Here is a 26,730-nt window from a genome sequence, read left to right on the forward strand (position 1 = left end):
TTCTCGGACTTCACAGGAAGTAGATGTGATTGCAGAAGCATGACCTAACGCCAGCCGGTGTTTGTTTTAGGTCTCCCAGGTGACCAGAGGCTAGAGGAAGGAAACTGAGCCCTCAACACTGGAGACTGTCATCTAGGAACATGTTCCTCTTCATGTGTGTGCTTGGACTTCAGTCTGCGTGTGCGTGTGTGCTTTGTATATGAATAACACACACACATATGGGTGGGTAGTGCTGTGACCATCGAGAACAGATGTTTTGGACCACCTGGTTTAGCTGTTTGCAGAGTACGCTGCACACACTCCCTCACACATATCACGCAAAATCACTCAGTTTTCGGTCTTTTGTACTAATGTGTCTGTCCATGCAACAGCCCCGGTACACGGCAGATGTAACTGGAAGTTTCATTTACACAAGTCCCTCATTTCCAACCTGTCCATCCTGTATCTTTCCCCCAGGTGTTAAAGGAGAGCGGCCCCCCACACATGAAAAGCTTCCTGACCCGCGTCACCGTCGGGGAGTTCTCCGCTGAAGGCGAGGGCAACAGCAAGAAGCTCTCCAAGAAGCGTGCCGCTCTGTCCATCCTGCAGGACCTGAAGAAGCTGCCCTTCATCCCCGCTGTGGAGAAACCCAAGACACACTACAAGAAACGCACCAAGACCATCCTCAAGGTACTGCAGATGGGCTCCAGGTGTAGAGACATAATGTGTACAAATGCAGAGAGCTTAAGACGTGTGGCAGAATTTTTCATTGTCACCATTTTTTTGACTGAAACATTTGTAAAAGTTGACAGTCCCAGTGCCACTCTCATTTAAAAAAATGTGTGAAATACAATATTGTGAGATACTGTTCCAATTAATTTCCTGTGTCCTCCATATCTTTTTCATCTAACCATTGCAGATGACCAATTTCCGTTTACTCATATGCAGTACTGTTGTATATTACTGTCATTAAAGCTCAGTAAACAGGTGCAGATGGTTGTTATAACATGATAAGAGAATGCCATAATTTGAATCGACCATTTTGTGTCTGATCGCTTTGTCCCAGACGGGACCAGACTATGGCCAGGGCATGAACCCGATCAGCCGTCTGGCCCAGATCCAGCAGGCCAAGAAGGAGAAGGAGCCTGAGTACCTCCTGCTCTCTGAAAGGGGGATGCCCCGACGCCGGGAGTTCATCATGCAGGTAAAGAACAGTTTCATTAGAAGTTCTCCTCATTTTCTTATCATTGTCTGTTTTCTTACTACTTTAACGCTGCTACACAGAGCAAACTTTCCCTCAAGAGATTTGTTGTAAGTTTTAGCTAACGTGGTCTAATCTGAATGAGGTGTGGAAGTGGGACTGAGATGGAGAAGGGTGAAAGGATGGGGATTATGTATTCAGAGGAAGAAGAGGGGCTTAACAGTCACACGCTGAATTTCCCCCTCGCATCATGTCTACACAGCGTGAGCAGCAGCAGAGCCGCCTGTCACTACGCAGGATGCGTTTAGGTGCAGAACTGGGTATAAGTCACCAGCTGTTTGGCAACTCTCTAAGCCCAACACACGATCGATGTAACTCCAGTGTGAATATGCCGTAATGGACAAATCAAAGGATGAGTGAGTATTCTTGAGAAGTGGAAGCTAAAGAGCAGCTATACTCCTGACTACGTTTTTGTTCAAGAAGACTAAATGCAAGCCAGTGGCAGAACAAGAAGGAACCTCTGTCTGTCTGGCCAAAGGCATCCAGCAGCAGCATTATATAACCTCTTTACACTAGAACACGAGTTTCTTGGTTTTCTCCCGGGACTCTTATCTAGTTTCCGATTTCAGTCATGTGTGTTGTCCCAGTTCAGTCATGCATACAACTAACAAACCTCATGTTGTAGCAGGAGGCCTGGGACAGTTGCTGCTCTTTGTGTTTTACGATGTATGTATTCTCGTTTAGCTGACACATTCCTCGTAATCTCTCTCGTTACTTTTGAGACTGAAGTACATCAAATACCAGAAACTTTAAGTCTTTTACTCAATAACTGTGCATATAGGTGACATTCCCTTTTACCAGTAGAATAATTGACATCATCCTTACCTTGATGACTTTTAGGAACTTTCTATGTCACTTGAAATTAGTGATTAGTGTCCAAGCAAATGTCCACTTCCACTCTGCACTACTTATCAAAGCTCAGCGATTTTAAATTTTAGCTCTTTGTGGAGTAAATGATTTATAATTCAATTGGAAATTCTCTTCTGTACTTTATTAGAGACTTATCCCTATCCCTCTCACTCCACCCCCCCGGCTCCTATCTCATCCTCCCAGTTCCCTCTTGAAAAGTTCTGTTGGATTTTAATTTTATTGCGTGCATATTAAGCTCAGAATACATGAACATCAGTCTTTACAGTCCTGTTTTCCTTGATTGAGCAGCCAACTGTTTTACACTACTAAATTGCCACTTCAAGCTGTTTTCGAGTAAAGAAAGCCCACTAACTGTCTTCTGGTACAGAGAGACATTAGAATGTGGTCTGTGTAGCAAGGAACTCATATTCATTAACAGAATAAAATGTCAGCTCCTGCAACCTTTAACCCTTAACTAAGTTATGGAGGATTTGCTGTTTATCACTAATCCAGTAAACGGAACAGCAGGGACTTTGTATGGAGAAAGATCCTCATCAGATACTGCAGTTGCAATTTCAGAGCTACTTGAACTATTGAACGTCATGTATAAATGAGCCACAACATGAAAACATATTATGACATGTTGTTGATCCGTTCATTACAGTTCAGATCTGGCACTAGCACATTTCTCTCGGTCTGCCTTTGGTTGGATCTTATTAGTTTTTAACTGAATCTGGCATTGTCCAACTATTTTTATCACATGATGTTACACTTTACAGCTTTACAGTTAAAAGCTGCTGTGCTAGTCTTTTCTTAGTGCACTCACATGCATGATAATAATACAGTTTATGCAAAGTTAGAGGACAAGCCGAATAAAACGGCATTCAACAATTGTAACATCCCAGGGAACTCTTGTTGTTTGAACATTAGCACAAAAACTGAAACCGAGGCAGACATGTCAGTGACATCACTTAAAGTCACCAGTCTGTACATCCACTGTCTCTGTGTCTTGATAACTTGATAACTTCTGTTTCGCATATCACCACATTCTATACTATTATTCAATCTCAGATGCTTAACAATGCTTGTGATGTTGCCACAGTACGTCGCAGACCTCACTTACACATCACATGCTGTTCTGAGGACTGAAAAACTCTGTACATGACAGCAGTTGCCGTCAGTCTTCATCATTCATTCTGTGTCAGGCACCTTCTACATTCAGAGCCTGGTTCGTGCATGACAAGTGGAAGTAACCCTGTTGGTGATACAATACATGTTTACCCAAAATTTCTGAGCATAGATATCAAGCTTTTTATATGAAAATCAATCCCAGAACAGAGGGATCGGGTGCATATTGATATTTCTGCATTGATCCGCACACTACTAGTTCTATTGTTTGTTATGAGTCAAGTGATAATTGGCCTGGGCTATTATAGGATTCAGTGTTCAGCATGTTTCTGGCATCAGAATCTTTTTATCTAGTTGTGAAAAATCAATTATCCAAAAAATGCACTTCCTTGGCTTGAAGTTTGCAGTTCAAGGAAAATTCCAAATATCTCAAATTTGTACTCAAGTACATTCCATCACTGTTAGTATTGACACATCAACAGTTATCAGATTTGATATTCAGCATTTATCTGAATATAGACAGCATCCCCCCCCCAACAAAATAAATTATTTAAAAAATGTTCTTCTATGGCTCTAATGCAGAATGCTGTCTGAAAAGAAACTTGTGCAGTTCAAAAATTGCCTGAAAATGAAAGTGCTGATGTGAATTAAAAAAAAAAAAATCAAAATTTATGTTGAGTTCCTAAGTAAATGTACTTATGATGATTGCAGCAAAGCTGCATTGATTAGCCAACATAAATGTAAATACAGCTGTGCAAAACTTGCAGAGATTGGCAATCTTGACATTACATTTTTTATTCATGCTTAAACCGTTTATTACTTTGTATTTGTCTTGGTTGTAGTTTATTTTAGGTTATGTGTAAGTCCAGCCACACTCAGCAGTCTGTTACATTCATAGCACAGCTGCTTAGTCCATCGTAATTTATGCGCAAAGTTTTATCTGCGCTTCTCTTTCTCTTTCTATTCCTACTCTTCTTTCTGTGTCCGTCCCTCTCAGTCAAACTCTTGCTCTTTGTTTCTCTTTCCGTAATCCTCTTCTTTCATAAGAAGAACAGAGCTTCTCTTAACATCGGTCAGTAACTCAGCCTCAAACCTATTCTCCATGCCTCTTTGATACACACATAAGGCCCTTTGAGTGTGTGTGTGCTCGTGTGTGTGTGTGTGTGTGTGTGTGTGTGTGTGTGTGTGTGTGTGTGTGTTTTATCCTTTTGTGCAGTCCACTCACTCTTCTAAAATTTCCGCATTGTTTCCCTCAGTAAGCAGCAGGGCTCAAATGAGTCTCTGTTTTCTTGTCTTTTTCTTTCTGAACCCATCACCAGTTACAGGGAAAAGGCTCCCACACATTTTTACAAATTTTTTTGCAAATGACTGATTGTGTTTATTTTTAGCAATTTGGTGATTTATTAAGGCTTTGCGTCTTATTGTATGTTGTTATGCGCCCGCTTGAAGCATTCAGACGAGCACTTAGTGAGCATGTCAGACCGCTTTGAGCGAGTGCACCGAGGCCTCGCCGTTCACAGGCTTTGGCTCCCAGAATGTTATTTGTAGAGTGTAATTGTCTGTTTGCATAACATAACGACGTCTGATATTCTCTTGGAAATATCTGCTTACATTCTGTGTAGACAGATTTAATGTTTTGGGATCGCTGAAAAACAAACACTTCACTCGGAGGCCTTTTTGTTGCGATGTAAAATCGCACGGCTGACTCGGCTCAAAGTGTTCTCGGCTGAAAAGGGAACAAAAGTGTGACAGGAAGTGGGAAGCAGTGAGAGAAGTGTTTTCATTTTGTGATTCAGTTATATTATGTTAGTTTTCTGTACAGCCATAATATTCATTGTTAGTCTGAAAGCAATATAATGATGTCTTCAATCTTGTGGCTTTCTGTGCGTTTCTGTGCATGCTTTTGCATCCATGCACATGCAGGTGAAGGTGAATAACGAGGTTGCCACGGGAACAGGACCCAACAAGAAGGTGGCCAAGCGAAATGCAGCCGAGGCGATGCTCCTGCAGCTGGGTTACAAGGCCTCCACGGTCCCTCAGAACCCCACCGAGGTATGAACTCTTCTTTCTTCTCCTGCTTACACCAGTTTATATATTTCAAAGCCATTTATTTTTAGTGTTTTAGGTGGGTAGTTTGTATGTTTAGTGTGCTGTACATTTTCTTTCATTATCGATGAGGACAGAACAAAAAAAAAAAAATGGTTTGAATAGATACTGTTTCATCTTAAGACAACAGTTAAGGTTAACCTGCCAGATAAATTAAGGAGTAGGGTTACATGAAAACTACTGAACAGATTTCCACAATACTGCGATGGAGGATGGCTCTCAGCCCAGAAAAGACCCCATTAAATTCTTAACTTCGTTAACGTTGCGTTTTTCGACATTTTCGTATTTTAACATGAATTCATGTGACTCACAGTGTTAAATGTAAGTCACAGTTGATGCATACCATATACTATAGAGGGACCATACAGTAAATAGGCCATTGCAGGAGGTTATGCATGAGTGTTCCTACAAATGCAGAAACACACACACACTGATGTGTATATAGGATGTCTTGCAATCAGTATTCCAGCCACGCTGGCAGCAGGCTACCTGTCCAGCTGTAAACTGAAGAATTACATAAAGAAATTCTCTGCAGCGCTCCTTTTCTGTCTACGTGCTATCTGATCTGGACGGCACCAAGCAGGATTCAAAATATACGGATTCTCAGATTTATCACGAGTTCCAGTGCTGCTGACCTGTTACGCAACCTGTTCTTCTCCTCTGAACCGAACGTGTTTTGCAAGCAACCATTGATCTCCATCATCTTTATTCACCTCATTGGCTTTTGAGCTCAGGGGAGCAGATTCAGATAGAGATGATGTTGCATAACCAGGCTTTCTGTAGAGAATTCATCGCTCCCAAGACAGCTCATTAGTTAGATATGTGCTGCTGCATATATCTTATTCAGACAGCAGTGCCATATAGCTAAAGGATGACACATTGCTCTTAACAGAATAACTGTGGATGTTTTCTCCAAAGACAACTCACCACCCAACACACCTGAGGGAGTCAAAGATGTAGTGAGGAAGGATGGACCGTTCTCATTCGATCCTTCTTTTCCCTATTCTTCTTTATCTCCTTCTCCATCTTCTTTTCCTTTCTTTTTCCTCTTTCTTCTTTTCTTCTTTGTTCTTCTCTTTCTGTCGTTCTTCTTCTTCTCCATCTTTCCTGACAATCCTCCAATTTCACCCATTTGATAAATAATGGATGATATGAAGTTTTATAATGTTCGATAATTAGGATAACATAACTCCCAATAAATTATCAGCCTGATATATACATATGCATCCCTAATGGTAACAATGTCCTTGAAAGTGTGGAAACGCTTCAGTTGCATGTGTCGACAAGTTATCAAATATGTTTTTGCTTCACTGCATGCTCTATATGTTAGCCCTTTTAAACTACCATGTTATGATGTCTAGAGTCTGATGTAGTGGAAATAAGCAGTCTCACTGTTTGATTTGACTGCTGATTCCTGGTAAGAGGTGAGTCCTTTTCTGGTAACACTCAAGGCTGAATAGATGGAAAACATCTCTATTAGACCTCTCACTAGATCCTCAGATGACCCCGAGTTGTTGACGGTGTTTGTTAAGCTAAGGTTGTCTCTCTTTAGATCTCGCCCTTCCTTTCCTGTTTCCCTTTCTGTTCGGAGCTCTGTTGTGCTACATTCGCACCGTGGGATTGTGGGTGATCTGTGGAAAAAAGTGTGAAGGGACTTGGGTGGGGGTTAAAACAAATGCAGGACGGATTTGTTTACAGCCATGTCACACACATCAGAAATGATTTGTTTTTCAGTTTCACACACGTGTGTTTGTGGCTGTGTGTGTTTGTGCAGGCAGACACGCATACCACAGCAGAAGTACCACATTGAATAGGAGCCTTTTTTACTTACCAAACACTGACAACCCCCCTAATTAAGTAGCTGGCCTAGACAGACACTAGGCTCCTTAAGCATCCCCTCCTGTGAGCGTTCGTCTCTTTGTGGCCCAAACAGTAGGAAGGAACTCGTCTGACATGCGTGAAGAAGCTGTCTGTTCAAGAATCTACATCTCTCTTACCTCCCCCTTCTCTCCTTCTCTTTGGATCACTACAGATGGACAACAAAGGCTGGAACGGACAAAAGGCATCATTTACTGAAGCGACAAGTAACAGTGAGTATCGGCACGTCTCCCCATGTCTCTTTCCATTTCCTTCTCCTCCTCCTCTCTGGCTCTCCATCGCTCCCTCCATCCCGCAGGTGGTTTTAGCTGCCGAGATGGCCCGGCGTTTAATCTCTGTGACTGGTCAATGGGCTTCTGACTGTCAGCTTAATCGGCCGTGCGTCCTCGTGGGGAGCCTGCGAATTCAGGCTCATTCACACAGGCTTACAGGGCCGGCACACTGAGGCCCTCCGGGGAGTCCCCCCACTGCCTTCCTGTGCAGGAAAAAACGTAGCCTTTCACTCAGGATTAACACACAAGAACACTGGAGCACGGATGCACACACACATACCCATAATCCTGCACACACAGACGCAAAATGGTGTGGCAGGATATGTGATGATAAGATGTAAAATATATATATATATATATATATATATATATATATATATATATATATATATATATATATATATATATATATATATATATATATATATATATTTATTTATTTATTTATTTATTCGAAGGAGGATGTGTCTCACGTAGCTGTACGTCTCTCTCAAATACCAGCTGTAGACAAAATAAGATAAAGAGCTTGTTGAAAAGTACTGGAACTTGAAGAAACTTAATCATGAATACAAACACCTCTACAAAGGTAATTTAGATTACTGTATGTAAGACTTTATATAGTACTGCACTCTGCATTTTTATCCTTTCCCTTTTGGATTAGCTTATGGCTGTTGTTTGTCTTTGTTGATTAAATTTCCAGTCCACTGCACATGGTGCCACAGGTTAAGAGGCAGCTCTCTTTTACCCTCCTTTGGCCAAAGGCAAGTGCTGGTTTGAAGCTGGTTCCTTTTGTGAACCAGTTTGCATTCCACTAGCAAGAGAGCCACCATAGAGTCACATCACTCAGTCACAGTGTATGCCTCCAATTTCCCAGCATTGCTAGGAACAACTATGGCGAACTACAATGACTCTTTGCATGGGTTATTCCTGGCTTTTGAATGCTTACATTGGCATCCAAACACGACTGGTCCTCGGACCACTGTTGTTTCGATTTGGTGTCCATAGCCCAACTTTTGTTTATTCTCCTGTGGAGAAGTCAAAACAAGTGTACCGTGGCCCGTTTTTAAAAAAAATTGAGCTCATAAGCCATTTTAGTTGTTCCTTGGTCCGATAACCTCGCCCCAGACCATGACTTAAGTGGTTCTGTGTTCTAGACCAGCAAAGTGTTTCATGTTGGAACCAGTCCTTCTGTTCGAGAGCCAGAGTATGCATAGTCTGCCATTGTATGCCATTGCATAATCTGGCTCTGGCTTGATTGAAAAGGGTAATTTGACATTTTAGAACATTTTGAATTTTTGCAGCCCAGATTATCCATCCTCTCTGGAGGTTTTTAGTCAGTCAGTCTGCCAGTTAGGCCCATACTTGAATATCTGGACACTAATGGTTGGGTCGCCATGGAATTTTGTGCAGACATTCATGATCCCCAGAGGATGAATGTTATTGGTTTTGATGATGCCCTCACTTTCCCTAACCTTTTGGGTTTTGGTGAAACATCCTAAAAAATCTTTGATGGATTACCATGACAATTTGCTGCAGTTATTAATTAAGTGCCAGTTAGCAAATAAAAGAATGTGCACACGCTAAACTAAGATGGTAAACATGATTGATTTTATACCAGCTAAACATCAGCATGTTAACATTGTCCTTGTGAGCATAGAGTATGCTGACGCTAGTTTAGATGAAATACAGGGATCGGAGGTGATGGACCTACAGTGAATCAGATCCCCACTTGATGAAGTAAGCTGACAGCAACCCGTTTACTTAACAGGCATCTGTTTAGGTGTCTGTCAGATATGAAACCAGATGGAGTCATGAAAGGACAGCCTCCTTTGTCATCATCTCGTTTGGAAAAAAAATTTCTCTACCTATGTACTTTTTTAACTGTAGACAAGCACAAAATAGTTTCATGACAGGATTTATAGTATGTATGAACTTACATGGGAATGTTATGGCCTTTTGGGACATTTCATTTATAGAGGGGGATAGGTCTCATAACTAAAAAGCATAAGGATGTAATTTTGTAGGAAACAGCTGCTCTCTATCAGCTGTATCTGTTGTCAAGTTGGCCGTCTTGTCTGTAATCAAAATAAAAACAATAAAAAAAAAAAAAAGCTGTCTTCCCACCAAAGTCAAACATTATTTCGAGACTTGACATCTATTTTCAGTGTCTGGTTTCCAGAGTCTAGAGGCAATGTTATTTTTCCGTTTACTCCACATGGTGTGTGAGTTGTTAATTAATATTTATTACAGGTGTAAAAAATGCAAAAAATCTGCGTCATGATGTTGCTTAAGCTGATTTACGTGCATCGTAATATCTGAGCGTGATTTGTTGTGATGGCCCAGCTTGATAAAAGGACGCGCTGCAAGCAGTCTCACTCTGGATGCCAGCAAAGTAAATGCCAGCAGCTTGAGAAAGAGCAGTTTCTGGGACAAATGAACAGTGTGTGAGTTGTGGAGCAGCGGAGTGGAAAACAAACAGATAGCCTTATTAGATCCGAATGTGCTGTCGTCACTCGGCCCTAATGGAGGCTTTTGGCAGGGCTTAGGTGCTCTGACATTGGGTATCCAGCTTCAGTCCAGAGAGGAGCATGAATGTGATGTTTCATCTTTCTTGTGTTGAAAAGTACAAAACAGATTGGTAAGGCTAATCACTCACTTTTGTGTTTGCTCATTACTGGTTCGGATGAGGTCTGAGCCCTTGCCACAACTTATATAGCACTCACATGTGTGATTTAGTCCAATTTTCTGAAAGATATATCATCTAAATGATGTTTACAGATAGATGATTGTTCTCTCAGATAAACTATTTTGGTGGTTGTGGTTTCTATGGTAGCTCAAGCTCCAGGAGTTGCCCAATACCTCCAGAGCAGAGCCCCCTGGGAAACAAAGTCTATTCCTATTGTTGGCTTGGAGCATGCCTTTGGTCCGGTGCCATTCCCACTCATAGTTTATCTCACACTCAGCATGAGACTTAACTATCTGCTAATTACCTCTTTAAAGTTGCCCAAACCACACAACACTCACACGACGCTAATGTCTGAATAATGTTTATTGCATAAACACCATTTACAACTCATTCAAACAGATACAGCTGGTCTCAGTTTTCTGTGTGTCTGCAAATGCTGAATGGAAGATGTTTTGGGTTTGTCCGTTGTTTTGATTGACGACGCAGTTTATTGAGTAGAAGTGGCAATAACTAAATCGGTTTACAGACATCAGTAAAAGCTCACTGGCTTCAGAATTATTGGGACATCCTTCATGTGAAAAAATATGTAGTTTCTGCTAAATTGTCTTTTTTTTATAGAGAAAAAAAAGTTGTTTGTCTTGAGTCATTATTGTGCAATCAAAGTGTAAAGCTGATTTCTCCTCCTTGTTGATGTTTTCACAGTCAGCTCTTGACAGACTTTACAAGTGTTTAAAATACTGAAGCTGTTACACAGCTAAGTTCCTTTTCCCTATTAAAAACATTTTACAAGATTTTAAAGTTCAAGTGAACACCAGCTGACAGTCCGTTTTTTTTTGCCGACCTCCTGTGGATTAACTTCTCACCTTGCTGGAGTGCTGTAGACTATACTCCTTTTTTGGTACTCATACTCATTTTTGTGCAATACAACATCATCGCTGGCTGTGGTTACAGATGCAGCAGATTCAGATACAGGTATCCAGGTATTATTTCATAACTTTACAGTTCTAAACGTCAAGATTTCAGTCCTGGTTGGTTTTCAGCCATCTGAGGTTATTGGTGTTATGGTAGGGAAGGCAGCGCCGGAGAAAGATAGTTTATTGTTGAATCTCATTCACTTTGAGATCAGTATTCGGCCCAAAACGCTACCCCAAAGTATCTGTGTTTGACATCCTGGGAATGAGACTCAACAAAGATGCAACATAAGAAGAGCAAGTTGTTTGAGTGGCTGACAACGGTTCCACATCCTCTACGGCTCAAAATGCTTTTGCCCAATTAACTAATATTGCAGTAGTCTAGAACTAGTCTAGTTCATTTTCGATTTTTCCAATGGGTGTTGTCAATGCCGCTATTCATGCTCAACCTAATTGGCTCAAAGAGTGTCTGATCAAACCAAGTCCATGTATCAAACCCGCACCCCACAGTGGAGAAACAGTTGTGATTGGCTGAATAGGACGGGGGTGGACACATCTGCAAGAGCAAATGTAACATGAATTTGCAGATTCCTCTAGTTTCCAGGCTACTATTGTAAAAGAAACAATGAAGACATTTTATTTAATTCAGTGGGCGCCTTCCTGTAGTCTGGTATCCAGTTGTTATAATACATCCATGATTTGTTTACAGTGCACCTCAACAAACTGTGGGCTGAGAGGATTCATATCGTCACATTGTCAACATCACCCATGATTGAATTTTGTCTTTTGCTTTATGGGAATTGCGTGCATCCATCAGCTATTGTCTTCTGTTTATTGTGAATCTCTTGCGCCTGGGTATGTAATTTAAATCCTGTGCGGGAAAGGCAGACCCGGCAGTAACCGTGAAAACTACAACAAAGAATCGCTTACAGGATGCAATGAATAATGGCTTTTTTTTGTGAAAAAATGGTATGAAAACAATGGTATCATAAATTAACATCCAGAAACTGGGTTAGTTGTATCGTAGTGGCCAGTTGTACAAGAGCTAATGTACCAACTGTCTACAGTGCTCATATTAGCCAGCCATACACCACATAAAAGAGCATTGCTGCATTATCTGCATTATGTAAGGCAAAGTGGAAGAAAATAGGTAAAAGTGTCACAGGCTGTTTACTCATGGCTCTGTCCTTCCTTTCCGGCTCTTCCACATAAAACACACAAACCCCTCAAGCAACCCACAGACACTCATTGTATTTGTGTGTGTGTGTATTGAAGTCCTGTCCTTTGCCCTGTGTGAGCCGTGGGATGCAGTGCTACAACAAACAGGGTGGCTTAGAAGACAGGAAGGGAGAGCAGAGAGAAAGAAGAAAAAGAAGTAAGAAGAGAGTGATTTTTCTCTCTTCTATTCCCATGGGTATTGCAGCAGGGCTTTTCACTCGAGTTGCCACATTTCATTTCCTGCTGTGCATATTTGTGTGTGCGTGGATGTGTGTCTGTGCGTCGTGTGCATGTGCGAGCTATGTGAGGGTCTTGCTCCACCGTGGTGATTTATAGCGGCGGGCTCCGGCCCTATCTGTTTTCGATCAGTCTCATGCTTGGCTCTGGCTTCCCTCCAGCGCTCCCCTGGCCCACCGGACGCCGAGTCTGGGTGGGACCCCTCCAAAAACTGCCTGGAACCAGCACCACAAACACACACTCTCCCTTTCGCTCTTTCGATCCCCACTCCTCAGCCCTCACTCCGCTTCTCTTCATGTACACAGTTTCACAATCCCTAACCCGACATCCTCACGCACAAACATACTCCGTCACTCATACTTATTCACTCTCACTCTCTCTCTCTCCCGTCCGTTCCCTCTCTTCTGTTGCTGTCACGCTCTTGCTTGCCATCAGCTGACACCGGCTTGAAGCACTCAATCACATGCAAACATGCAAACATCCTCACAGGCACGCCCACACACACTCCGGCAGACAGTCACACACACTCACATGGATTGCACTCACTGCCTTTTCCCAGCCCCCCCACCACCACCACCGGTATTCTGTGTCCACAGCTGATGTCATGTTGGCTAACACCTTTCATTTTTTGCGATAGATTCCGAACGCACAAGCCTGCGAGTTTTACTTGCGTAAATTCAAATTAAAGTTGTCATCATGATTGGGAGGAGGGGGGGAAAATCTGAGCAGTTGTGTCATTGCTGGCATGGGGCAGTTTGTTGTAGTATGAGTAATAAGTCCTGGATTTCATTGCTGTTTCCTTCGGCTTCTCTGCTCTTCTGGAAAGGATCGCAAACTTCATTGTTCATAATGGGAAATACTGTCTGCAGGTTCCCAGAAACCTTAGACCAAGTGTCTGTCTTTGTATGTGTGTATCTATGTGTGATGGTAATGTTAACTCAAACAGGAAGTGGCCTGTCAGTCATGCGCTCACTCCAGCGCTTTCTCCCAGCTGTTGGTCCGTACGCACACACAAACAAGCACACACAGACGAAAGCCCTGACACACACGCACACACAGCTGGTCTTCCTGTCTCTGGTGACCTTGGCTGGGCTTCGGAGGCTCCGCATGGTTTTCACATCCACTCATCTCCACCTCGCCTTCCATCTGAACTGGTTCCCAGCTCATCTCTCTTTATCCTTTCTCTCCCTCCGTCTTCCTTCACATCTCATTTATCTTTCCACTCGCTTTCACCTCAACCGCAAAGTGATGAAAGTGTTGAACCTAAACCGGTCAGTGTTTCCCGCTTCCACCTGTCACGACAATTTCGGGACAGTGATGTCAGAGTGAATGAAGCCAACATAAACGACTGAGATTTGTCCAAACGGTCTGGATCGGAACACAGTCTTGGAGCGCTGTTGTGCTCAGCTGGACTGAAAAGTTGGTCAGAGGTGCCTCAGATCCAAATTGCTCCCTTCGTTTCCCAGCGCCACCGAAATATTCTCCCAAGAACCTTGATCCGAGACCCAGCCTGCTTCCGAGATTCTCTTCGGTCTGCATTTCAAAGTGAAACAGGATGCCGCTTAGCTGACAGCGCTGTTTCCCATCAATGATGAAGTCATAGCGGCTCTGTTGATATTGGTAGATGCTCCGTTTGTGTCTGTGTGTTTGTGTTTGAGGAAGAGAAAGAGAGAGGCTGTGTGTCTGTTTCCCAGCAGAGACTTTGATAGTGCTCAGAGGTGCCAAACCACATGAAACTGTCATCTACGTTCAGTGATGGAATGCCAGTTTGGGAGCCAGCGCACACGCTTGTCTCACACACACACACACACACACACACACACACACACACACACACACACACACACACACACCCTGGCATTGTTTGGTAGCGAGAGACAGAGGAATGTGTCTGCAAATCATTTCAGTGGTCAATAATGAGAATCATAACACACTTTTTCTCTTCTCTCTCTCTTTTTTCTTCCTTGAACAACTTCAGCCCAGAAGGGTCTGCTCCATCTCAGCCCCGATGTCTACCAGGAGATGGAGGCCAGCAGGAAGCAGGGGGGCAGCGCTCCAGGCCCCGGCGGCAGCAGCGGTGGCTCCGTCAACTACATGGCATCCAAAGACATGGGGCCCTGCTCCGCACCGCTGCCCCCAGGACACCCTCCGTACTACAGCGGCTCAGCCTCCTCTCCCAGCCCGACCGCTACAATGGCTAGGGAGCTGTTGCTTAACGGTCAGTCACCCACAGCCGACGCCTCCCTGACCATGAAGGGGAAGAACCCGGCCCTCGCCTGCGGCGTCTCGGTGCAGCCTGCACAGCAGCTGGACTACCTGGCTCGCATCCAGGGCTTCCAGGTAAGAAATTTCAAGAGTGTATTTATATTCAAAAATATAAACATTTAATGGAAATTCTAGTATCATGCAACCTGACCCTTACATCTTTAGTTTTGGCCAATATTACCTACTGGTAGGAAATAAACTGCTGAGAACTGGAAACACAGCAAGATTACCAGGTTAAGCAAACTTATTTGTCAAAAGAAAATTACACTTTGTCAGCATTTTTCAACTGTTTCCTAGTTAAGAGTTGAGAAATAACAATTAGAACCCTGAAACACCAAATGTCGGGACTATTGATGAGCGCCTGCAGCATTAGTAGTGTCATCAGCCACACTGGCTGAGATAACTGCAGCTACGACAGTCACTGTGGTGATATGCTTTGTTTGGAGTATGAATTGAACAGGTGATCAGTTACTGACACCTTTACACTACTGCGAAGCAAAAGTATGATGTGATCAAGCTGATCTGAATTGGACATCCTGATCTATCTAATTTTATCAATATCTTTGCGGGCTGATTGTTCAACCAGTAGCTTACTCGCTCTTTAAACGTGACCTTTGCTGTGTGATGAAGCACCACTGCGTAATTCCCTTAAGCTTAACAAGTCTTTATGTAGATATTTCTTCTCACGTTAGAGGAGCTTTTAATTTCAAGCATGGATGGGCATTTCTACTGTTAAACACTGCCTACTGTAGGTATCCATTCACACAGTTTTCCTGTGCAGTTATTCATAAACTTTTGGTTTAATCACTCATCTGATATTGCGTTCCCTTCTCCATTGGACTAATTATGTACTAATAATGTGATTATAACTGGAAGAGAATTGGTAGAAAATTAAGAAGGTGAGACTTTAGTTGTAATAAATTTTCCTGTAAGGTAGTTGGTGTGTTGTGGTGTGGTGGTGCTTTGTTTCTCCTGGTGTAAAGCCCTGTCGAGGACGCCTCCCTGCTGATAGGCGTGCAATTGTTTCAGATTCCACATTTATTTCATTTGTGGAATGTGGGCTTGTATTTCATTTTAACTGCCATCAATTAGGTAATAAAAGTCATAATTTAAACTTAAAGTATGAGACACCCTGCGGTACAGTAAGCACACACGCTAAAGTGACGGCACAGATGTTAGCGTGACCATGCATAAATATAACCACACACACACGCACATGCTTGCACATGCACTTTGCTGTCTTGTTTCTTCTCCCTCTTGGCCATTGCTGTAAATAAGAATGTCCTGCACAACCTGTGTGCTTATAAAGCAGAAAACACACACACATACACACACACGCACACACATCACTTCAAACCTCTCCACATGAGAGATGCAGGCTTTCTGTGTTTAAAACGCGTGCTTAGAAAAGCCCTTTCCAAGAAGAAGAGGGCACTGAAAGTGGTGCTCGAACAGAACAAGCGGACTCGTGTGGAGTCTCGATAACACACTATCCGTTTTCTGTCTCTCACTGTGGACACTATTGGCAGGCGATGGATTTAGAGCTGGAACTAAACCTCACAGGTGCTTCTGACATTACCAGGCCGGACACACACACAGAACAGAAACACACACTCGCTGTTAGCACTCTGAGGACAGCCCAGTGTCTTTTTTTAATCAGTGCCGGCTGATCTGCGGTACATACCATGCCACTGATACCAGCGCCTGTTCATTTAAGCTGCAGATGCTTTTTATCAGTTTGAGCGAAAACATTTTATCTTAACCTGCTGAGGGTTCCTTTGAAAGGCCTTTGTTATTGCTCTGAGCCTTCCTGTGTGTGTGTAACCTGAGAGAGCTCTGCTGCCTGGCCAAGCCCAAACACACTTGTACATATGCGTGCGCGCACACACACGCACACACACACACACACACACATACGTGCACACATGCACACACACACACACACATGCACACACAGCAGGTTCTGTTTAGTGGTAATGGAGGAGTTGGGCTAAGCCTGTGTGTGAAGTTTAAGTCCTTGTCGTTCTCATAGTGTACAAACCATATCGCATAAATGTGAGTGAATTCACTGCCTGTGCATCTTCTGCATGCATTTATCTGAGTGAACACACACAAAACACTACATGGATATTTCCGTGTGTGTGTGTGTGTGTTTGTGTGTGTGTGTTTCTTTAGCAAGGAAATCAGGCTGTAATTGAGACATGCAGACAATATGTGTTCTATTGAGGGAATGTTTCATATCATGCGGGTTTGTAATGAGAACCTCTGGTCGCCTACAAAGCCATGTTAGGCAGACCTTTTAAGGCTTATGTATTCTTATGTGTTTCTGTGGGCTAAACCACCACAGATTTCAAATGTTTTTGCCAAAAAATGCACTTGTCTGCTTTTCCACTGCGCACGTCATGCGGCGCTTTGTGTTGAGCCGGCCACACTTGACAAAACATGAGCGCTAATGACCGCCATAAGTAATTTTTTAAAAGTAATTTGATAATAATCTCCTTGTCTGATTAGTAACTTTGTTTTTGTAATGTAATTATGTTATCCAAGTGAGCGGATTACACTGACCAGCCAACACTGGATTAAAGCAGCTAAGTAAGTACCGAAGACATTCTCATAGTGTCTGTTTCATCCATCCAGCTCCACAGACAAAGGCCCGGGCCTACCTGCTAAGCCCTTCTTTTGATTTGATTGGAAAATAGCCTCTGGTGGAAGCTCTGACTGGATAAGCAACAGTGTGTTGTACTCGTGCCAGCTTGGAGAAAGGATGCTGGCACTTACCCTGGCGTATTTGTATGTATGTGTGCGTGTGTGTATTTCCTATTAATTTGGCTGGCGTGTTGTTGGCACGGCGGGTATGTGCGCTGGAAGTAGGGCAGAAACAAAGAGGCGGGAGGTAATAGACAACACATGGACCAAGGATGAAGTACTGAGTAAGAGCCACGTAACAGATTCTCCCTTTTATTCTTTCCCCCGTCTTTTCTGTTCTTGCTGTCTTTCATCATCTCTACCTCATCTGATCGCTTCCTCTTTTCTTATTTCTTCCTCTTCGCATCCACAAAACTCTCACCATTTGAAGAAGTTGAAGGGTTTGACCCCGGCATTGCAGTCACCAGCTGCCCATTTATTCTGCCATCACATTACTTAATAGAGTCATCACCGACGGCCGTCACTTCGCGTTATTAACTATAACTTCCCTTTTGGGCAGGCAGCAGATTTTTATATAGAAGATCAACGATTGATGGAAATCTAATGATTTTTTTTTCCCATCATACACACCTGGACTGAAACAAATCTGGCACTTGAGAGCTGATTTATTCCCTCTCATCCCTTCACAGCGGTCTGTGCGCACGTTATTTTTCCAACCTGCTCGATTCTTGGAAGCCCGGAGTGTTTATCAGAGCCGCTCTCTCTGTTTGTCCATGTCTGAATGCGAACCGGCAGAGTGATTCTGTGGATGAGCGAGTTAATGAAGAAGAGGGGAGTGAAAGGGGCAAAGAGAAAGGAAGTGTGGATGAAAGACCGTGTGTGTGTGTGTGTGTGTGTGTGTGTGTGTGTGTGTGTGTGTGTGTGTGTGTGTGTGTGTGTGTGTGTGTGTGTGTGTGTGTGTGTGTGTGTGTGTGTGTGTGTGTGTGTGTGTGTGTGAGAGACAGAGATCACATGCTGCTTTTATTTGTGCACCAATACTAAGAAGGGATTTAAGGACAAAGATAATCTAAGTTTATCTTTGGTTCTCTTTGTGAGTCATGGTTTTCTTTTTAAACCAGATTTATGATTTGGATTAGTGGACCTAATTTGTTTACATCCATAACTTGAGTAATAAAACATGCTTTCATCCAAAGTGACACGCAGCGGTTGGTTCAGCTCCAGGGTGTGAAAACCCAAATTCTAAAATGAGACTATGTAACTTTTGCTGAACAGCAGTCACTGTGGCTACAAGTTAATGTGCTTTTCTTAGCAATTAGCATTAACGCTAAATTGTGTTATACCCCTTTCACACTGAACATCTGGCTTTTGTCTTCAATGGGAAAGAGTACAATGCTATGACGCACACTGAAGTTAAGGACGTTGGCGCGTAAATTGTTTTCCATTCTTCTCCGCTCAAGCAGCACTCCAACATTTTGAAGTCAGCAAGTTTTGAAGAGAGACTGAAGTAAAAAAGATGTAAAAAAGTAATTGTCAGTGGCCTCCATGTTGCTCTCTACTTTCCCCCAGAGTCAATGGCGTATTTTTTTGCATTTACCTGAGTTTAGAAAATAAATTGATTTTGGTGAAAAAATTGAAAAGTCATGGTTGTTTGAATTAATTTTATGAGTCAAAGTTCAAATGGTTAAAAGATAATATAATAAATGATAATAGAAAACAAAATATTGCATATATGCAATTAACATACAAATGAATCTCACTCTGAGTCCCATCACATTGTCCATTAGTTTCACAGAAAAGTGCAGGGACCACTGAAATAAAGCACAGTCCAAAGCACACCAATTTTGGTTTAGAGTAACATTTGTGAGGTAGCTAATGTAACGCTATGTAAACAGAATCTTACAAAAGGTAGGGTGATAAAAACATTCTGTGTCCAGCTGATCTGCTCCCACAAATGGGCTTTTCTGTCTCGGTTATGATGTTTCTGGCCTTAAACACATGCATCATATGATGTGTTTGTCACGTCTGATGAACGATAACATTTTCACGACATGGTGTTCAGGGTGCTAACCTCTAATGTTAAAATATCCATCCTCCTCATGTTACCTCTGTTTAAACTTAGTTATAACTTTGCAAAAGTACATAGTAAATATTGATAATATCCTGTCCTTCTGTCAAAAGTTACGTGGTCTCACTTTAAATCATGTCCATGATGACGTCAATTCGATTTGACATTTGAATAGCATTTCGTCACCCTGCGTTCTAGTTAACTGATCATATATTAGATGAACCTTGTGAAAACAGCAGTGCATACAGTAAAAAACAATATGACACAGAACAGGAAGCATGTATCTCATTATTTTAGCTGCGTATAATACAATAAGCCATATTCCCACGTAACTGGCAGCTACAGTGAATGTAGCACCTTTGTCAGCATGAATTAGAAATTACACCCCTCCTGAGGTTGTGCTGCTCTGGTTTTGCAAATGGAAACTATGACAGAACCACTTTGTGTATTGTGGCAGAGATTTAAAGCAGCCTGTGGAGTTTTGATGACCGGCATAAAACGCAACCTGATAGACGAGTTTGTATTATTTGAGTGTACGTGAAGTTACGTGGATAATTCTGAAGGGTGCATCCTAAGAATGAGGGGTTAGATGTTAACTCTTAGTGACACAGGAAATTGCAACGTTTTATAAATTGTTAATATCCTCTTGCATATGGCGATCAGAGATACTGTACTGTAAACGTCCCAGGTTGTGTCTGGAAGAGCTGAATGGTATCTACTGTGTCTATCAGTTCTGTCCACCTGCTAAATCCAAACGCAATAACACAGCAGAGATAGCGATCAGCTGAGCTATGTTATCTAGCCATGACAGGCTTAACTCGGGAGATGGATTTAGAGAGAAAAAGGGAGGGTTCCCGCACTCTTTGCTGTGCTGGAATCAGAACTTCTATGTTGGAAATCCCATGTTAATGAAAACACTATCCTTGGCGGGTGGCTGGTGTTGAAATCCATTCAGTACAGTTCCCAGGATTTCTCACACTTTCACGTTGTTTGTTCTTCTCTCTCTTTGCTTCCTTCTTTGGCCGTATTGAAAAACCCCTTCAGATGGTGCCGACTACACCTTGTACCTGCCTGGCAGTTTCCCTCTCTTTTTTTTTTTTTTCCCCTCTTTTCCTGATCTCCACTGCTGACGCTCATCTCTCTGTATCAACATCAAACGCCTGATCTGGTACAAACGTTCAAAGACTCTAACAGTTTGTTTCCAACTTCCTTGTCATCGTCTCATTCCTCTACTCTGTGTTTACTCTGGGATTTGCCTTAGAAAATACATTTTGGGATGGCTAATCCCACCACGTTTGATTTCTGCGGCAGGGTGATGGCTTCCAGCTGCGCTCTGCGGCATATTTGTGTGAAGAGAGATCTTCGAAAACAAGTTTTGTCGGTGGTATAAATCAGACTGTTAATGCTGTGCTGGCTCGGCGCACAGTCTCTCTGCTTACATGGTGGCCCTGTGTGTGCGTGTCGGTGCGTCTGCCTGCGTCTGTGCGTGTTTGGCAAAACTGAGTGATGATGTTTTTACACCACAATCAAGCCCATTTGCAAGCCTTTAAATCAAATACCCTCAAGTGCCAGCACAGCACATTGCAAATATGAATATGCAGCATAATCTTTTTTTTTTTTTTTTTTTTCTTTGTGCTCTGATTGTATTGATCACGTTTCATGCAGTTCTCAACATAAGGCAGTGATAACAGCTGTGTGCCAGCATGGGCAGATGGAGGGTGTGTTAACCTGGCACTTTGAATGGAATTCAAACAGTTCTCTCTTTATTATCTGCACATTATCTCTTGCTGTAAAAACGGCTAGCCTGGCCCTGTCCAAAGATAAATAAATCCACCAAGCTTGGCAACCTCTGAGAAACATACACCCCCAGTGGAACCGCAAATTATAGTTTTCACACACGTTGTTGAACATATTACACAAAATAGCTATAACATGGTAATCATGTAAAGGCGCTGGTGGGAAAATTTTCTGGTCTTTTAAACAGACCTGCGCTAGCTGTTTTTATGCTAAGCTGATAGCTCTAGCTTCATTTTTAATGTACACATACAAAAGTGGTGCCAAAAGCTCTCAACAAGAAAGCAAATAGGTATATTTAACAATGTGTTGAGCTATTTCCGGAAATTGTGATTTAAAAAAAAGAGTGCATACCTCCACGAAGACTGACAATTCCCTTTAATCCATTCCAGTCAAATATCAAATGAAACATTTTTAAATCCACCAGATCCAGATTTTCATTTGGCTCCTCATCAGATTGTACTTAATCATAGATACCAGCCGTTTAGATATGCTTTTTTTCATCAACAACTATGCATTGTTCTCTGCGAAATGAACAGAAGTGTCAAATAAAGCCTAATCTTAAAGAAAGAGAAAACATTTCCTGGATCCATCCCTTAATTCATATCCACAACAAAAGTTAATTGGGTCTATTCTGGGTCGAGGGCGAACATAACCTCCCTGATGAGGGGAATCTCTTTTCAAGAGAAAGAGGCAGCTGAAGGTGCAGGTGGAGCAAGCAAAATAAGTAGCTTATAGGGATGACAGGAGATGTTTTACCATTTCTTACTGTAAAACATACCCTCATCTTTTTACAGAGGAAATGAGGACAGCAAATTAAGTTACACTAGGCAACTGTTCTGCCACAGTTTAGCGCATACTCTGCTACACTTGTGACTCTAGCTACTTTTGGATTTATTACTTTGACACCCATCCCTGTTTTTGGCATTCTTGTATTCCCTCCAAAATAGACAGACATGAACAGAATCGGCTCAGTGGAATTATCAGCTTCCTTGACTGGATTGCATAAGAAATGCGCAGAATTTCTCTAGCAAATCTATTTGGGGAATTTTAGATAATGGGTTCCTTAGAGCTTGGACTTTTTTCTTTCAACTACTCTCAGGCAGAGTGCTCTCAAGGGTTTTAGAGTAGCAGCTTTGTTTGCCCTGAACCTCCGGCCATTTAGAGTATCAGGGTCGATGTAGTCCAAAATCATATGCAGTATGTCAGTGGGCATGAGAGGCTGGCAACAGCAGTTTTCCCAGATCTCATCTTAAGATCTGTGAGAGGAGAAGAAAAAAGAAGACAAAAACTTGAGCACATAAGGAACCAGACTAAGAGTGGAGTTTGTCCTTTGAGCCTGTTCTTATGCACAGCGATGCCCTGAACAAAATGCTAATGTCGGCATGCTAACAAGCTCAGAGTGACTGAGCTAACATGTTGTTGAAGTTTAGCAGGTGCAATGTTTACCTTGTTCATCATCTTTGTCGTGTGTGAGCATGCATGCGTTTACTAATTAGCACTAAACACCAAGCACAGTTGAGGATGATGGGAGATGAAGCTTTGCAGACATTTCAAATGTTTAAATCAAGAAATTCTTGACAAATTAAAAGAATTCACTGATGATGGTAATGGGGAACATGATCGTTTGTATTTGAGTGAGTATTTCATGGCAGTCCATGAATTGCGCATTTATTTCAAGTATAAGGATCTGGTACCTTAACAAGAGCAGCAACTTTTTTATTACTCACACATCGTTTGAATTGGTTACAGACTCCTCCTTTTTTTACATTTCACAATAAGAGTCCCTGATATACCAGTATACACTGTGTAAATGCTTATAAGTGGTAGCTAAAATTTAGACAGACATTTCAGTAACAGGCAGGCAGGTCAGACTTTTAAAGGACAGAAAACAGAATTGGTTGTTGCTTCTCTAACAGTAATGGGATCATAAACCTGCTGTAAGATAATAGTACGTTAATCATCTGTAGACAAAAACACCCTCCTAAATTCCTCAGACCGAATGCTTTCGGCAAAAACATGCATAAAACACAGACCTCAAACATCCTACTTGTAAAGCGCCTGTATAGTGTCTAATAATAAATTTTTAATAACTTATGTAAAATGAATTCATTGTTGCTGGGTTACACAAGCTTCATCTAGTGTTCGAGACCTCCTAATCTTTGCCCCTTCATGGTCAAAGATATGTCGTAATTGGTAGATTCCATCAACTGAACATACACACTTGTGTGCACATACACTCACACAGACAATGGGAGAAGTTTGAAATTACTAGAAATTTGATATATCCAAGCATATATCTTTTTACAATGAGAGACTGAGAGAGCGTCTGTTTCCTCCAGCACCATGGAAGGGCCTCACCCTCGGCTGGGGTCCTGACAGCTCGCAATGGATGTACCGAGTGAAGTGCCCGCCGATCAGACAGCATGATTACACAATACATCACAGGCTCCCATCCACAGGCCTTTATACAGCCTTCATGGACCAGAATGGTGGAAAGTTCCCCTTACAAACGCAAAGATTCATATCGTAAAACATAGTCCTGTAGTTCTTCAAACACAGTAAATTCAAAAGATTATGGAAGAAGCTGTATTTTCAGCTCATTTTCAACTCCTTTTTGCCAAACAAGTATATTTTGACCCCTAAAACGTCCCCCTCCTCTGTTTTTTTCTTCTCTTTCCCCTCAATGTTGAAGTCTGGAGAATTTATTAGAGATTAACTTGTCAGAGAAGGCTTTTTCCACAGCTCACTTTACTACATTCATCATTCATACACATAACAGATAGCATTCCACAGTTTATCACTGTGGGCCCATCTCCTCATCGGCAGGTGTGTGTGTGTGTGTGTGTGTGTGTGCGTGTGTGTGTGTGTGCATGCGCACGCGCGTGTGTCCACGCACACCAGTATATGTGTGTCTACTCATGTACTGTACGTTACATCACATATCTCTGTGTGCACATGTTCATGTCTCCATGGGTACGCTTTGATAGGTCTGCATCCTAATGGGCGGACATCCATTGCGTCTGGCTGGCTGGGACACACACACACACACACAAACAGACACACACACTTCCACATATGATCATAACTCATTCAGAGACACACACACTCACACACTCGCTCTGGAAGGTTTCAGTCACAGGTCGTATACAGCCTGCATGTGCGCACACACACGAGTTCAGCATGTGTAGCCAACAGTGTAGGCTAAATAAGATGAACACACACTTTTTGTGTTGTGACATTTTCTGTCGATTAGGAGACAGTAACAACTTCGAGCTTCGCAGCCAACAAAAATACACAGAGACAAACCAACACACACGTTGTATATAAATTCAGCAGTTTCTGGCATCAACCTGTTTTCAGCACATCTTCCTGGAAGTCATTCATTGATCTACAGAAGTATGTGAAATTGATTTGTGCATCTTGATTGTGGTATTTATTGTAGCAAATTCAACTTGTAATCAATCAAAAAACAGATTTTTTGTTTTATTATGCCTGAATCACATTATGCGTTGAGATTAAAGTGCAGTCCATTTGTGCTGATGTAGCTAGAAGCTCTCTTACGTTAGCTGTATCTTCCCATACCTGCGAGCTCACTTTTTTCATTACCTCACTGACGTCTGAAAGCCGTTGTGAATCAGTAATGTTCCTTCTGTCCTTTGTCCGATTCTCTTCTTTCACTTCTTGTAGTTATTTGTGTCACTTATCTAGATGCCTGCAGCTGTCCTGGGCATAAGTAGGCCAGGCAACCGCATGCACGCATAAACATGTGAATACACACATGTGCACCGAGTGAGAGCAGTGAGAAGTAGGGCAGACAAGTGTGCTGTATTACCGAAGCCCTTGGATCTCAGGAGCAGCTGGTCCCAGAGGAGCATCATGTCATAACAGTCCTGATTGCACAGCATTTAGGAATGCCTGCAGAGGTCACCTCTCAATGATGAGGGGTCACCAGTGATGTCATCACCACCCCTTCAAGATGCCCCCTCCTCAATTACACATCATTGCATTAATTCCCCTTGCCATCCCCGTACAGCTGCGTGGGGTAATTTCCACAAATGCTCTGTGGTGGCAATTAGACATGCAAGATTTACTCTCAAGCCAAGCCCTTCCCACTGAAAACTTAAGAGGCTTCAGTTGACTTTTGTGCTCTGACTGATGTTTTCCTGTATTTACTCTATGCTTCCCCTCTCTTCCAGGTGCAGTACAGTGATGCACAGAGTGGTAAGGATTTCGTGACCTATCTGACCCTCTCCCCTGTGCAAATGACTTTCCACGGCACCGGGAGCACCCTCCAAGCCAGCCATGACCAGGTTTGTGTGTGAGAGTGTGTATATGTGCATGTGAAGGGAGGGTGAGTGTCACACCTGCTACATGGTTGGTTGCATGTTGCCTACCTAAATATCAACTATGGTAGATGAGATGAAGACTACATAAGAAACTGAGATTTCGATGAATTGGTTTCAGTGAGCTGATTTTAACATACTGGTCACCAGGTATCAGCAGTTTGACTGTTGCATGAGGCTGGATACAAACAGTTAATATAGTTTTGGGATAATGCACAGAATTTTTCCAAGTAACATGTCATGTCATGTCATTGACCATAACCGCTTATCCCTTTCCATGGGGTCACGGGGTGTTGCTGCTGGAGCCAATCCCAGCCTTGTCTCAGGGGGGTTCAGTATCTTGCTCAAGGACACTTTGACATGCAGCTCAGCCTTGCCCGGTGCCGGGATTTGAACTAGCGACCTTTCGATCACTAGTCGACCTGCTCTACCCGCTGAGCTACAGCCGCCCCTCATACATTTGTATTATATTAAATTGTGGAAGGTATTTCATGCCAGGAAGTGTTTTTTTAATTGATTTTAATCCTTAACCTAATATACAACCTTTGTTGTGAATTGTTAATAGGAAGTCCTCCAGGCCACTTGGATTGAATTTCCAATCTCTTTAGTAGATCAATAGCCAATACGAGATTTCCGAGGCCAATACTGATACTGTTACTTTAGAATAATACAAACCTAATAACCAGTAGGTGTAATGGGTTTCTCTTCACTTATTACTCCTTTAAAAAGTAATAGTATTATTTGTTTCTTGGTTTCAACAATACTTATTTACATCACTCATTATCCTAATTTATTACTTTTACATAGTTATCAACTCCTCCGCCGCATAACTTACCTGGCAACAAGCTTCTTCAGATCTTGTCCACTTGACTTCTCTGCTCTGAAATCCAGTTGTGTTGTTTAGCTCCTCTGCATGCTGCCTCTGGCAGTAGACGCCTCAATTCAAGCAGCAGTGTATGTGTGTGTGTTTTTGTTTTTGTTGATTTTTTTTTAAACAAAAAAAAGTTTCACATTGCTGTGCTGGTGTATCACATGCTTCAGTAATTGATATGGTGTATTTTTTTGTGGTTGACGTTTGCAACGAACCAC

General features: G+C 42.3%; 1 protein-coding gene across 2 annotated transcripts in view; it reads left to right on the top strand.

Moving 5' to 3' along the window:
• stau2 (staufen double-stranded RNA binding protein 2) overlaps positions 1-26,730 on the top strand; it is an 86,977-nt gene that overhangs the window by 32,485 nt on the left and 27,762 nt on the right. For both annotated transcript variants that reach the window (XM_037078290.1, XM_037078291.1), the window contains exons 8-13: positions 457-669; positions 1,046-1,183; positions 5,141-5,269; positions 7,356-7,413; positions 14,504-14,865; positions 25,495-25,608. In XM_037078290.1, the coding sequence (XP_036934185.1) occupies positions 457-669; positions 1,046-1,183; positions 5,141-5,269; positions 7,356-7,413; positions 14,504-14,865; positions 25,495-25,608 (1,014 nt within the window). The remainder of the gene's footprint in view (positions 1-456; positions 670-1,045; positions 1,184-5,140; positions 5,270-7,355; positions 7,414-14,503; positions 14,866-25,494; positions 25,609-26,730) is intronic.

This window comes from Acanthopagrus latus, chromosome 19 (assembly GCF_904848185.1).
Source record: "Acanthopagrus latus isolate v.2019 chromosome 19, fAcaLat1.1, whole genome shotgun sequence".
Taxonomy (NCBI): Eukaryota; Metazoa; Chordata; class Actinopteri; order Spariformes; family Sparidae; genus Acanthopagrus; species Acanthopagrus latus.